We start from the raw sequence: 14,451 nt of genomic DNA, 5'->3' as shown, positions 1-14,451 counted from the left end.
TAGAAATTGTCTCCTCTAGAGGGAGCTTGTTAATTTGTTGCCGGAGCTGATCTGGGGACCTTACAGCTGTATGATTAGGATCGTGAGACCAGACTCTAACCTTGGGGGGGGGGGGAATGTGTTTACAAGAAGTCTTGGTGCTTGCTTTTTGCAAGATAAGTGCTTTGCTGGAGCAGATGCATGAGAAGATGGATTTGATGACTGTTGCAGTTAAACACTTTGGACAAAGGGTGAATACCCATATAGAAACCATTCAGGAACCAGTCCAGGAATTTGTTTTGATAGGGCAAGTGCAAAAGAAAATGGAGGAGGTTGCTGTTGAACCTCAAATAACACAAATGAAGAGATCCGAGGCCTTGCAGGAGTATAAGCCGCTGTTTTTGAAGTTTGAATCTGGAGTGGACCGGGGGGGGGGGGTCTGGAGTTGTGAGGGCTCTTAATTTTGGAAAGACTTTGAAACATGCTTTTAAATACTTTCTGGACTACAGTGTTGACTGTGGGGAATGGGAATGTGGGGAATGGGCTGATTTGCTGAGGAGAGATGGAGATATTTTTGGATTGGAGTCCTCCCGAGACCTACCCCACAATGAGAAAGGAAAGAAAATAAGAAAAAGATCAACAAAAGACAAAGTAGAGGGCAGGTATAAACAAGAAGAAGACCTGCATGGAAAAGACTTAAGAGCCTCGGACATAAGAGCACTAGGTAGATGGATTAGATGGACGAGAAAGGACTGACAAAACCCAAGACCAAGAAGAAGAGACGAGGGATGAAGATTGGAAGAAAGTTTTAAAAATTTATTTAGAAAAGTATCGTAAAATTAATGAGTATTACAAAAATGTTGGAATGAAATTATTTGGCTTTAGCAGAAATGTCAAAAAAGAATTATGTAAGAATATGTTATGGTTAAAAGAATTTGATATATATAAGATTTAAGTTTTTAGGGTTTTTTAGGGTAAGATAAGGTTAAAATAGATTAAGGTAATTTAATGACAGAATATTGTGAAAGATGGAAAGGATTTGCTGAGATAATTAATAACTAGAATACAAAAAAGGGAGGTGTGAGGAGGTCATTGAAATAAGTTAATGAAAGTTAAGGATTTGGGAATATTAGACTTGTTTTTTAATTATTTGTTTATTTTTGTTTTTTGATTTAGATGCATTGTGTGTTTTGTTATTATTATTTTTTTTACTTTGGTTTTTTTGATCTGTATTGTTTAATTGTTATGTTTATCTACTTCTTTCTCTCTTTTTCTCCTTCTCTTGTCTTTTCTTTCTTTTTTCTTTGTAACTTTAAAATTCTCAATAAATATCATTTTTAAAAAATAAAAATAAAAAAAATGTACAATGAGAGATGGAAGATAATTTGCTGGGCATATAATGAGCATGGTAATATAAATAAGCGCAGCATGCCAGGCTCAGTCATCTGTGGACCAAACAACTAGATAAGAAACCATTCACAAAATTAGCAGATTGCACTAGCGGATGGGGAAGAAATTTAGGTTTGGTTCAGATTTTAATGCAAACTTCCCTAAGTCCCATTTTTTTGATACATTACACAAACTGGAATGAAGCTATCCTTTGAAATTTGCACCTCTCCAAATCTCGCAATGCAAAACTTATCCAACCAATAATGTGTACAAAAAAAGCATATATTAGAGGAAAGTGTGACTTTAAAAATGCACATATAAATGAAAATGACATGCCCAAATGCATTAAATAAGGGAGATTGCTTGCAAAAATGTGAAGTCAAGGAGATACATGCATGAAAATGCTGACAATTTTTCATGAGAATTGTTTTTTTTAAGTTGTTAAGTAGGTTTGCCATATGTCGAATCAGCAAAATGTCAGGGGAAATGCCAATGTACGGCAGGGAAAAACCGGATGGGAAAAGCAGCGGAAACAGCTCAAAAAGCTGTTAGGGTTAGGTTTCCTTTAAAAAGCTCAACAACTTTGCGGGTGTCAGGAATTTTACTTTTTGAAATATGGCAACTCGATTGCTAACTGATGTGCCAAACTGAACTTAAATCTGGAGAAACAAGAGAAACTGAAATTGGCATATTTGCCCATCTCTATTGCCTCCCTCTGGGAACTACAGGCTGCATGATTCTCTCGTGAAAGGGAATGAATGTTTAAAATAATTTAAACATATAGTGCAGAGATAACAGAAACACAGCCAGCCTTCTAGAACATGCATCCATTATACTGCTTTACAAACTGCAGGGCTCAAATGCCAGCGGTGCTCTCAGCAGAGTGCAGGATGCGCAAATCAACAGCAGTTACTGCTTTGGAGTCAAAGGAAAATACCCCCACTACTGAACTGCTCACACAGGCAGTTTGGCTCACTCACGGCCAATTCGTTTGCATAGAGGCTGCATAAACCTTGCTCTCACCAGCACAATAGCTGCTCTCTGGAATGGTAGGTAGGAAGGGAAAGTGTCTTGCTGCAAAATTTCCTGCTCTTTTCTGCAGTTAGTCACCAGAGGTAACTAAGGGGCAAAGCAGACGTTGCAGGGAGAACTACACCTGTGGCTCACAGGTCTGCCTGATCCATGTACAATGTGGATCACACGAACTGCATGGGAATGTGGGTTGCAAACTCGTATGGATGTGGTCCATCTAGTGTGTGCACACTGACCAACAGTGGCTGCCTAGGGTTTCAGACAGAAGTCTTACCCAGCCTTATCTAGATTCAGGTAGGTACCCATGTTGGTCTGATGCACTCAAAATAAATTCAAAAATTGTCCAATGGCACCTTAGAGACCAACTAAGTTTGTTCTGGGTATACCCAGTCTTATCTGGATGAGATGCCAGGTTTGGATCTGGGACCTTTTTGTGTGCAAGCACATAATCCCTTTCTCAGTTATTCAGCTTGACATTGAATAAGGAAGGGATCCCAGGGGTCATCTAGTCCAACCCCCTGTGGGGGTTGCCTTGGCCACTTTGGTCTTTGGTCCCACCCATTGCCTCTGAGCCACCTCGACCGACTGTTTATTTACATGCTATTTCCTGGCAGACTGGAGGAGGGCAAATGTTGTCCCTATTTTCAAAAAGGGGGAAAGAGAGGACCCAAATAATTACCGCCCAGTCAGTCTAACATCAATACCAGAGAAGATTCTGGAGCAGATCATTAAGCAAACAGTCTTTGAGCACCTAGAAAGGAATGCTGTGATCACCAATAGTCAGCATGGATTTCTGAAAAATAAGTCATGTCAGACTAACCTGATCTCGTTTTTTGACAGAATTACAAGCCTGGTAGATGAAGGGAACGCAGTGGATGTAGCCTACCTTGATTTCAGCAAGGCATTTGACAAGGTGCCCCATGATATTCTTGTAAAGAAGCTGGTAAAATGCTGTCTTGACTATGCTACCACTCAGTGGATTTGTAACTGGCTGACTGACCGAACCCAAAGGGTGCTCATCAATGGTTCCTCTTCATCCTAGAGAAGAGTGACTAGTGGGGTGCCACAGGGTTCTGTCTTATTCAACATCTTTATCAACGACTTGGATGATGGACTCAAGGGCATCCTGATCAAATTTGCAGATGACACCAAACTGGGAGGGGTGGCTAACACCCCAGAGGACAGGATCACACTTCAAAACGACCTTGACAGATTAGAGAACTGGGCCAAAACAAACAAGATGAATTTTAACAGGGAGAAATGTAAAGTATTGCACTTGGGCAAAAAAATGAGAGGCACAAATACAAGATGGGTGACACCTGGCTTGAGAGCAGTACATGTGAAAAGGATCTAGGAGTCAGAGGCTTGACAACCATATGTCAGGAGTGCTCTGATGGTGTTTCCTGCTTGGCAGGGGGTTGGACTCGATGGCCCTTGTGGTCTATTCCAACTCTATGATTCTATGATTCTATGATTCCCTGCCTCAGTTTCTTTGCAAACACCAACGCCAAAATAAATATATATTCAAAGTCCAAGCAAACTGGGATTACTTCTCATTATACTTTATTGCTCTTCCAACTTGCTAACCCGAGGACACTTTCCCTGAAGAGATGTTACCCAGTTAGAATTTATGGCAGCAATAAAATGACTGGTGCCAGACATCATATGGTCCCAAAGAGCATGATTTCAGAGGAATGGCGTACATTTAAACACCTCTTCAGACCCGTACATTTCTGAGGTGGTGTGTCAGGATTGTATATGAGCTTATTACTACTGCACCTAGTTGGTCATATGCTCCCTGGGTGCCCACGTGCATGGAATTTATCTATATAATTTATATTCATCTATATAATTAATACACGTCTCAATGTAAAAAAGAGATCTGTAAACAATTATATACAAAATAAATCTCTATATGATTTACCTAAAATATAATCAGGATATAAAAAATATGGATTCTTTAAAATGCACAGTGGTCTTATATCAGAGCAACTGGGGAGGGAAAGGGGGGGGTCAAAAGAGAATGAACCCATCAAAATTACAATTTTGGAAGTGTGAGGAGGGGAGGAGAATACAATCTGGCGTCTGGCTTTCTCCTGGTTCAAATAAATCTCTTTCCCGGAAGAAAGAAAAGAAATCCCATCACCCCCTCCCCCCCAAATCCCACCATCCACTGATTACACTTTATCTTTCCAAATAAATTTACAAACGCACACAGTGAATTTAAGTACCTGGCAGCTTCAAGCTGATGCACTGGGGCAAAAATAACTATAAATAGCAGATGCCAAGTTTTAGCTATTAAAGGGAGAAGTGGGTGGGAAAGGGGGGGGGGAGGGAGAGAAATCTGTAGGATGCAGCTTTTGTCAGATCTTGGGAGAAAGATTTATTAATGTGTGGCTTATGTCCCTAGTGTTATATCCTCCTAAAGCCCTGCCTTAGCCCTTTCCGGGGAGATCTGGCCTTTCCAAGGATGCAGAGCAGCCCCTGCAGGAAGCTGCTCTGCAAGCTGGTCCCTCAGCTGCCTCTGGACCTGGAGGAGGAACGCACTCTGCACGCGCTCAGGAGCACGTCTTGGCACTGTAATAGGAATTTTATGGTCTTAGATATATAGTAATGTTCATAACTGCACATACATAGATCAACACAGGAAGACCATCCTGGAACCATTTTGATTCCTAAACTGACCAAATCCTATCTCTGCAAGGTTAACCTGGAAAAGCCTCCCCATTGTCTCAAGGATATGTCTGTTTGAATAAGGTGTGAGCCTGTGACCTGGCCCAGGAAATAAGTATTTTACCACTACAAAAGAATGGCCAGGCTCCCCAGGCAATCCAATCAAGTAACTTGCCAGACAGGAGATAAACTGGGACAGGAGAAAAACAACATTTAAATTTCTGTGATGTAGGGGGATGTATCTGAGGGGTGGTCTTAGGTTACACCCCTTCTGTGATGTATGCATAATGTTTCTGGGGGTGGTCTTGATCTAGAGAACGGGAATTTCAAAAGTCTTTATAAAGCCATTGCACAGCATTGTTCTGGGTCCTCCTCCATCCTCCTGCGTGTGAGGGGAGCACCCTGTTGCAACAGATCAATAAAGATCAAGCTTACTAGCTGCTTTGCTTCTCAATATTCTCTGGTTGGCCTCTGTTATTTTCTCCTACCAATAGGGAACCTATGTAAGGACTCTATATGGGCTCTTGGATACCCCATAAGGGAAAAGGGCATATTTTTATTTACAACAGATGGCGACCACACACGAAGGGACTTTTGGTTACCCAGATTCTGGAAGCGAGGAAGGATTGGTTATCCAGCGCGCACCAGGCAGTTTGCCAGGAGGAATAACCAGTCCTCCATCGGTTCCAGGGTCTGGAAATAACTTGAGTTTCAGCGGGGCTAACCAGAGGAAGCAACGCTTGATCAGGCCGGCCTTAAACAACCAGTCAAGACATCGTGGGATCACCACCCGCTCACCGGCATTGTTGACAAGCAGCAGCTGCTCCATCGGCCTGTCCCCGCGGAGCTCCCAGGTGCTGCAGCTCATCGCCCGAGGCCAGGTTGGCAGGCAGGTCGCGCACGCAGAGTGCTGGACACGGGCACGCAGCTTGCCCTCCACCTGCTCCAGCACAGCCACTAACTGGGATCTAACAGAAGTGACTACTGGGGAAAGGGGCAGCGAGTGGAGGCTGAGATAGGTGGCGTTCTGAAAGAGCCCCGAGCAGATACAGTGGTACCTTGGTTTAAGAACAGCTTGGTTTATGAACAACTTGGATTAAGAACGCTGCAAACCTGGAAGTAGGTTTGCCTTGGAAGCAGAACATGTTCCGCTTCCTGTTGAGTGTGTTCCATTTGTAAATAGAATCCCTCGCTGCTATGGGAAAGCAGAGCTTGGTTTAAGAACGCTTTGGTTTAAGAACGGACTTCCGGAACGGATTAAGTTCGTAAACCAAGGTACCACTGTACATGAGCAAAGAAGGGAGGAATCAGGCAACGACTCCAGAATATATCGAGCAATAAGCAGGGAACACCAGAGGCACCAGAGGAAAGGTTCCTGCACTGTGTGAGGAACAGTTTAGCAATAGTGGGCAGATGGGATTGAGCAAGCAGGACGAGGAGGTGGCAACAGGCTCCCACAGCACACCAGGTTGCTAATCAATTTAATCAGGCTTCCTGGTTTTCAGTATATTCCATGAGCCTCTAGGTGTGAAGCAATTTGAGATGCAAAGCGGCCCCACCCAAGGTGCTATTCTCCTGTAGTCTTGGCTGTGAGTCCTGGAAGAACTATCCCTTGCCTTGCAGGTCTTGTTCCACTTGGCTCGGGAGGAAGGACTGACTCCACCTACAAAACCTGAGGCTGCTGCTAAAGATGCTTTTGTTTGGGTGTTGTTGCGGAGAGAGTTGCGGCTGCTGCTGCTGGTGGTTTTTTGTATCTGTATTTCAGCTCTTGTGATTTATGTGAAAATTGTTCAGTTTGTGTACTATTTATTTATTTATTTATTTATATTATTATTATTACGGCATGACTTTTTGTCACATTGCAGTTCCGTATTTTTTTATTTATGCATTTATATATTTATGTATTTGTTATTAAATTGGTATACGGCCCTTCATCTGTAGATCTCTGGGTGGTCCAAAACATTAAAATACAATATAAAACCACAAAATACATAATATAAACAACAACAAACCAATAAACCTCCTCGCCCATGTTGTAAGCAGCCTGGAGCATGGTTTGAACTGTGGAAAGGTGGCATGTAAAGGTAAAGGACCCTTGACCGTTAAGTCCAGTCGCGAACGACTCTGGGGTTGTGGCACTCATTTCGCTTTACTGGCCGAGGGAGGTGACGTTTGTCCGCAGACAGTTTTTCCGGGTCATGTGTCCAGCATGACTAAGCAGCTTCTGGCGAAACCAGAGCAGCGCACGGAAACGCCATTTACCTTCCCGCCGGAGCGGTACCTAATTATCTACTTGAACTTTGATGTGCTTTCAAACTGCTAGGTTGGCAGGAGCAGGGACTGAACAATGGGAGCTCACCCCGTCACGGGGATTCGAACCGCCGACCTTCTGATCGACAAACCCTAGGCTCGGTGGTTTAGACCAGTGTTTCCCAACCGGTGTTCCGCGGCACACTAGTGTGCCGCGAGACGTTGACTGGTGTGCCGTGGGAGGGAGGCGGGCGAGTCGGGCAGCGAGAGGCGGTGCGGCGGCGGCGAGCACACGCGGGGCGGCGAGCGAGCTCCCTCCCACATCCCATCGCCGCTCACTTCGGCCGGCCTACTGGAGGAAGGTGCGAAAACCTCGCACATGCGCAGGCCTTCCGCCTGCGACAGCCCAGTAGGCCGGCCGAAGCAGCGGCGATGGGATGTGGGAGGGAGCTCGCTCGCCGCCCCGCGTGTGCTCGCCGCCCGACTCGCCCGCCTCCCTCCCACGGCACACCAGCCTACCTCCCTGCTTTTTCCAATTAAGGCAACCTCCACTCTCCTGCCCCTCCGCGTTTCTCACCCCAAAGCCTTGTGGGCAGCAGGAAGTGGGGCCGTCCTGCCTCTACCCCACGCCGGGTGGCTGCTGACACGTCCCTTGGGCAGGAGAGGCATCCGGCTGGATGAAGGCAGCGACGCCGGGGGAACGAAACAGCACGGCAGGTCTGAGCTGGCGCCTGGAAGGACACAGATTGCTTCATGTCGCTGCATTCCACAGCTCCGAGGCTGGCAGGTGAATGCGTGCACTTCTCTCTCTCGTTTTATTTAATGTGCATTTTAGAAGCATGTGGAAATATCCTGCGTCATCAACCACTTTGGGGAAAGTGTGTGTGTGTGTGTTTGGGGCTAGATTTCATGCATGCCTTTTTTTTAAGTTCTCTTCCTGCTTCATCCACATTCACCCCCCAAAAGGCCATTTTCTGCGTGCTGAATAAATTCTGCAACTTACTATTTCATAATAAAGTAATTATAAAATACTTTCTTTGTGTTTATTTGATTCCTATTAAAGAGAGTTACTTTATATATAGTCAATATAGGCACAGAGTTAATTTTTTAAACATTTTCTAATGGTGGTGTGCCGCGAGATTTTTTTCATGAAACAAGTGTGCCTTTGCCCAAAAAAGGTTGGGAAACACTGGTTTAGACCACAGCGCCACCCTAAGATTATGTATGTATGTATATCTGGTATGCTCTGCAGTGAAGCTGGATTGTATGGCTCCCATGTGCTTTCAAAAATGAAACAGCATACAGTGGTACCTCGGGTTAAGTACTTAATTCGTTCTGGAGGTCCGTTCTTAACCTGAAACTGTTCTTAACCTGAAGCACCACTTTAGCTAATGGGGCCTTCTGCTGCCACGCCGCTAGAACACGATTTCTTTTCTCATCCTGAAGCAAAGTTCTTAACCCGAGGTACTATTTCTGGGTTAGCGGAGTCTGTAACCTGAAGCGTATGTAACCTGAAGTGTATGTAACCCAAGGTACCACTGAACTATAAAATAGCATCCTAGATAGCAATTACCTGGAGGAGCTGAATGAATTCATGGGTGCATGGTACACACTCTCGGTGATTCTTTGGTGTAGTTGGCTTGCCTCTGTTAAAGAAAACAAGGAAAGGTTGGATTTGTGCAGTTTTCAACGAAGTTTTACTCAGCATAGACCCACTGAAATTAATGACCATGACTAAGTTAGGTCTATTAATTTTAATAAGTTCACTCTGAGTGGTACCCTCCCTGTGGAACGCCCTCCCATCAGATGTCAAAGAGATGAGGAAATACACAACTTTTAGAAGACATCTGAAGGCAGCCCTGTAATGGGAAGTTTTAAATGTGCTTTCCTATGATTTTATATGTGCTGGAAGCCGCCCAGAGTGACTGGGGGAAACCAACCAGATGGGCAGGGTATAAATAATAAAAAATATTATTAAGTGCCGCCCTATGTGATTTGTTGTGCACAAGGATAAAGAGGGTGACCTAGATCACACATACTACAAGTTAACTATGAGTTGCCCAACAGGCAATCAAACCAATCATAGCATAGCTTTCCAAAGTTTGTCTTCCAGCCGGTCTGACTTCATGGCCAGGTGACCAAGCAAACCATGGTTAATGAAGGGTGCTGTGTTCACATGCAACATCAGGCCGTGGTTAAAACAAACCAAGGTTTCTAAGCCAGAAACAGCCCATAGCTTCAGATCACCAGAGAGTAAAGAAACCAGAGTTAAGCTATTGGGCAGGGTTCACACTTAACAATAGCCCACAGTTTTAGTAGTATGTGTGAACCAGGCAGATATGAACACCATGCCCAGGTTCTTGAGCTAACAGGGCCGGATGAATCATGAACCTCATTGGGCCACGTGCCTCAGGTGGTGGGTGCAGAAGGGCAGGGGACTGTGCCCTCCATCTGCCAAATGAAAAGCATTTTGCTGGACTATCTTGCTAGAGTGGTGCATGCTCTGGTTATCTCTTGCTTGGACTGCTGCAATGCGCTCTACGTGGGGCTACCTTTGAAGGTGACCCGGAAACTACAACTAATCCAGAATGCGGCAGCTAGACTGGTGACTGGGAGCGGCCGCCGAGACCACATAACACCGGTCTTGAAAGACCTACACTGGCTCCCAGTACGTTTCCAAGCACAATTCAAAGTGTTGGTGCTGACCCTTAAAGCCTTAAACAGCCTCGGTCCAGTATACCTGAAGGAGCGTCTCCTCCCCCATTGTTCAGCCTGGACACTGAGGTCCAGCGCCGAGGGCCTTCTGGCAGTTCCCTCACTGCGAGAAGCCAAGTTACAGGGAACCAGCCAGACGGCCTTCTCAGTAGCAGTGTCTGCCCTCCCATCAGATGTCAAGGAAATAAACAACTACCTGACTTTTAGAAGACATCTGAAGGCAGCCCTGCTTAGGGAAGTTTTTAATGACCGATGCTTTAATGTATTTTTAATCCCCCCTTCCTGTTTGCCTGCAGGTTTGAAGTTTTTGGGAACATTGTTTTTATTCACTTTCATCTTCAAACCGCTTAACATGGTTGCACTGAGACATATCTTCGTTTGCATTAGAGAATACGACATGCAACAATTACAGCAAAGGCACAGCCATCACGGTGAGTCCCGCTGATGACCGTGAATCTGTCTAACCCACTTTTAAAGCCACCCTTTCCTGGCGGCTACCAGAATGGTGTGAATCACATAGTTTTAATATGCGATGTGCGAATAAGCTCTTCCTTTTTTCATCTGTGAACATGCCTGTCTTACCTGTGGATTCTTCAGACGCCGAATGCAGGTTACAGTTCATATTACCTACGCATGTACAACACAATACGCGTAGGCCCAGATCATGTGGCCAATTGCTGGATTCCATTCATGACTGTGTGGCCTAGATCTCTGTGTACCGGATTTTATGTGCATAGGCAGGATTCAAATGTTACACCCTGGATGGAAATCCAGTGACAAAGAAGACGGGTGTACCTGAAGGACAGGGATGCTCTCTTCCAGGCATATGAGTTGTATCTGGCAGAGGTATCCTCCAACGTCACCTGGCTCAATGTCAGTTGAGTGATTTGTCGCAAGAAGAGAGGGACAGGAATCACTTTGTCCTCACATGCTTCCCCTCCCACCCACTGTAAAATGGTTTCTCAGGAGCAAAGCACAGCTGGGATGCTCTGCAAGAAAGCCCGACTTACAGCCCCTTCCACAATGCCAATGTTTCCTCCTCTTTTGATAGCTGAGGACCAACCAGTGGAATTAATAATATCTGGGAGTAGATTAGAGGAAAGGCAGGTGGAGATCAGAAAAAGCATGGCTTACAGTATCTGAATAATATAGACTTCTTCTCTGCCATTGTACCAGATCTCAAATTTCTTGTTATCGCCTTTGACATTTTCAGTAATGCCAAACACACCATATGTGAGAAGCATTATTGCTTCTCCCAAAGAATCCTGGGGGGTTTACTACAGTTCCCAGGATTCTTAGGGGGAGGCCATAGGATTCAAATGCATAGTGTGTGCACACTCATGATGGTATAAATGCAGAAGGTGTCAATAATGTCAACAGCAAGTGTCAGAGCTGTGTCGTTCCTAGGAAGCATCCAGCACACAGCTTTAACCCAGCCTGCGCCAACTTTGGTGCCCTCCAGACATTTCGGACTACAACTCCCATCAGCCCCACCAGGCAAAACTATGGGTTGAGATTGATGGAAATTCAGGAGAGATTAAACGAGCTGATCGAGGCAGAGCTGCAGCAAAACAAACCTCCCCAAGGAGCCAGATTAGGTGAAGGCAAGGTCAGAACAGTGACTCATACAGAGACACAGTGGGCAGGCACAGCAGTGGGTGGATCTGTGAGCTCAAAAGGACCTATAAAAATATAATTAATTTATTGTTCATTGCATGAACAATTGTGACACACAGTTTGGGAAATATTAAGCCCTCGGAAAAGGGAAGGATGGGGAATACAGCTGTGACGCACACATATCAAACCATTCTCTCCGCAGTGCCCTACCTCTGCAAGCTTCCAGTTGTCCTGTCAGGACCTTTCTAATCTCAGAAACCCAGGTGTTCTTCAGCTCCACGGAAGCAGCCTAGGGGAGAATAAAAGGACAGATGTAAATCACAAGTGATCCAGGCAGTCACCTTGAATAGCCTTGAATAGTTCATGCGAATTCATCTGCGCTGCCATATGCCGTCCTTCAGATCATGAGAGTATTCCTCCACCAGGAAATCTGCACCCACAGATATACGATTCCTTCCCTTTCTGTTGATGACATCCGTCCTCAAAAAATGATTTCTGTAGGCAAAAGGTTCGGTGGTGAAGCTAACCCCACCCCTCTTTTGGCTCGGAGCAGTGTTTCAGTGAGGAAGGAGAATATTGTGTGTTGCTGTTTTTTAAAAAAAGAAAATGTGCTGGATGAAAATCCGGCTGGATGAATATTTGGACACCTGGGGAATGTTTTTTTTTTTTTTAAAGCCTACCTGAAGCATGAGGTAAATGAGCATGTTCCATCACAGACAGCTAGGAGCAAGGCAACTGGTGTGTGGAGCAGGGAGAATTTGTGAGGGGGAAGCTGGACTGAGCCCTAGGAGACAAGAGTCCACAGCCTTGAAGTTCCCTGAGGTATCCTGGGACAGCAACTGTCTCTCAGTCTGGCCTAGCTTCCTCGCAGGTTGTTGTGATGATAAGGAGAGCTTTGTTCACCACCTTTAGCTCCTTGGAGGACAGGTGGGATATAAAGGCAATAATAAATAAGTAAATGAATTAAAAGGCATATGGTGGGGACGGAGTGTGCCATTTAACCCTAAGTGAATAGTGTCTTACTTAACACTGTCTAGTGAATTTGCAGCTGTGGAGATCTTAGCTAGCAACAGCTCGGCTCATGCTCTTTTGAGACATGTCTTATGTCTTGGGAGCCATGTGTGACTCCCATCAGGTTCTCTTTCCCTCTGTCATCTCCACACCTGCCCAACTATCACACCGGTGGAATTAATAATATCTCGGAGTAGATTAGAGGAAAGGCAGGGGGAGATCAGAAAAAGCATGGCTTACAGTACCTGAATAATATAGACTTCTTCTCTGCCATTGTACCAGATCTCAAATTTCTTGTTATCGCCTTTGACATTTTCAGTAATACCAACTGTGCTCATCTGTTGAAAAGAGAACGTTGAATGTAGAACACAATATTTTGCCTCCACAGTATAGAATGATATCGCCTTCCCTAACCCTTTTTAGTTTCAGTTACAGTTAGGTAGCCATGTTGGTCTGCCATAGTCAAAATAAAAAAATTCCTTCCAGTAGCACCTTAAAGACCAACTAAGTTAGTTCTTGGTATGAGCTTTCGTGTGCATGCACACTTCTTCAGATACACAGATGTGTATCTGAAGAAGTGTGCAGGTGCTACTGGAAGGAATTTTTCCTTTTTAGTTCATATAACAGAGCACATGAAACCAGTACAACATGCATTTGTTGTTGTTGTTGTTGTTGTTGTTGTTGTTGTTGTTGTTGTTGTTGTTGTTGTTAAGATTTATATACAGTCATACCTCGGGATAAATATGCTTCAGGATAAATATTTTCAGGTTGCGCTCCACGGCGACCTGGATGTAACGGAGCACGTTACTTCCAGGTTTCGCCGCTCACGGTCAAAACGGCGTCATGCGCGAAAGCGGAGAAATGCGACTCGCGCACGTGCAGACGCACTGTCGCATCTTACGTTCTGTTCAGGATGCGAACGGGGCTCCGGAACGGATCCCGTTCGCACCCCGAGGTAGCACTGTACTGCCCTTCATCACAAGATCTGAGGGCAGTTCACAAGATAAAAAGGCAAGGTAAGAGCGCAAATAGGATAGCTCAGCTGGTAGAGCAGGAGGCTCTAATCTCAGGGTCATGGGTTGGGCAAAGCGATTCCTGCATTGTAGGGGACTGGACTAGACGGGACCTTGTGGTCCCTTCCAGCTCTACAGTTCTATGAACGTGCCTGGCCTTTCGACTCCACGATAACCAAGCCTACTCACACAGAGACTGTGAATCATTGCCTCAGTTTATATATAAACTGTTGTGAGGATGAAATGGGGAGGAAGAGAACCATGTGCGCCATCTTGATCTCCTTGGAAGATAAAGGTGGTATATAAATCTAAATAATCATCAACATGATATAATAATTTATTATTTATACCCCACCCATCTGGCTGGGTTTTCCCAGCCACTCTGGGCGGCTTCCAACAAAAGATTAAAAATACATTAAAACATCCGTCATTAAAAACTTCCCTAAACAGGGCTGCCTTCAGATGTCTTCTAAATGTCAGATAGTTGTTTATTTCTTTGACATCTGATGGGAGGGCGTTCCACAGGGCGGGAGCCATTACCGAGAAGGCCCTCTGCCTGGTTTCCTGTAACCTCGCATCTCGCTGTGAGGGAACTGCCAGAAGGCCCTCGGCGCTGGACCTCAGTGTCCGGGTTGAACGATGGGGATCTACAAAAGGTCTGATCACAGGCAAGTGCATGGTGGATCATGCCTCAAATCTTAGCTTAGCAGGTCAGACTGTTTACGAAACTGGATTTTTTCTCCTGGGGCCAAGAAAATACTTCAAAAGCAGG

General features: G+C 45.0%; 1 protein-coding gene and 1 long non-coding RNA gene across 9 annotated transcripts in view; one reads left to right on the top strand and one right to left on the bottom strand.

Annotated features, from left to right (window-relative positions):
- The window catches only part of MCF2L2 (MCF.2 cell line derived transforming sequence-like 2), a 235,307-nt gene that overhangs the window by 29,551 nt on the left and 191,305 nt on the right, over positions 1 to 14,451 (bottom strand). For all 8 annotated transcript variants that reach the window (XM_081189996.1, XM_081190002.1, XM_081190003.1 and 5 more), the window contains 3 exons: positions 12,912 to 13,004; positions 11,866 to 11,944; positions 8,897 to 8,969 (listed from right to left, as the gene is read on the bottom strand). In XM_081189996.1, the coding sequence (XP_081046122.1) occupies positions 8,897 to 8,969; positions 11,866 to 11,944; positions 12,912 to 13,004 (245 nt within the window). The remainder of the gene's footprint in view (positions 1 to 8,896; positions 8,970 to 11,865; positions 11,945 to 12,911; positions 13,005 to 14,451) is intronic.
- Positions 1 to 14,451, top strand: part of LOC308585189 — a 76,918-nt gene that overhangs the window by 52,572 nt on the left and 9,895 nt on the right. The window lies entirely within an intron of this gene.

This window comes from Podarcis bocagei (genome assembly GCF_964188305.1).
Source record: "Podarcis bocagei genome assembly, chromosome: 4".
Lineage (NCBI taxonomy): Eukaryota > Metazoa > Chordata > Lepidosauria > Squamata > Lacertidae > Podarcis > Podarcis bocagei.
Note: the sequence above shows the minus strand (reverse complement) of the source record. Positions and strands in the feature narration are given on the sequence as shown.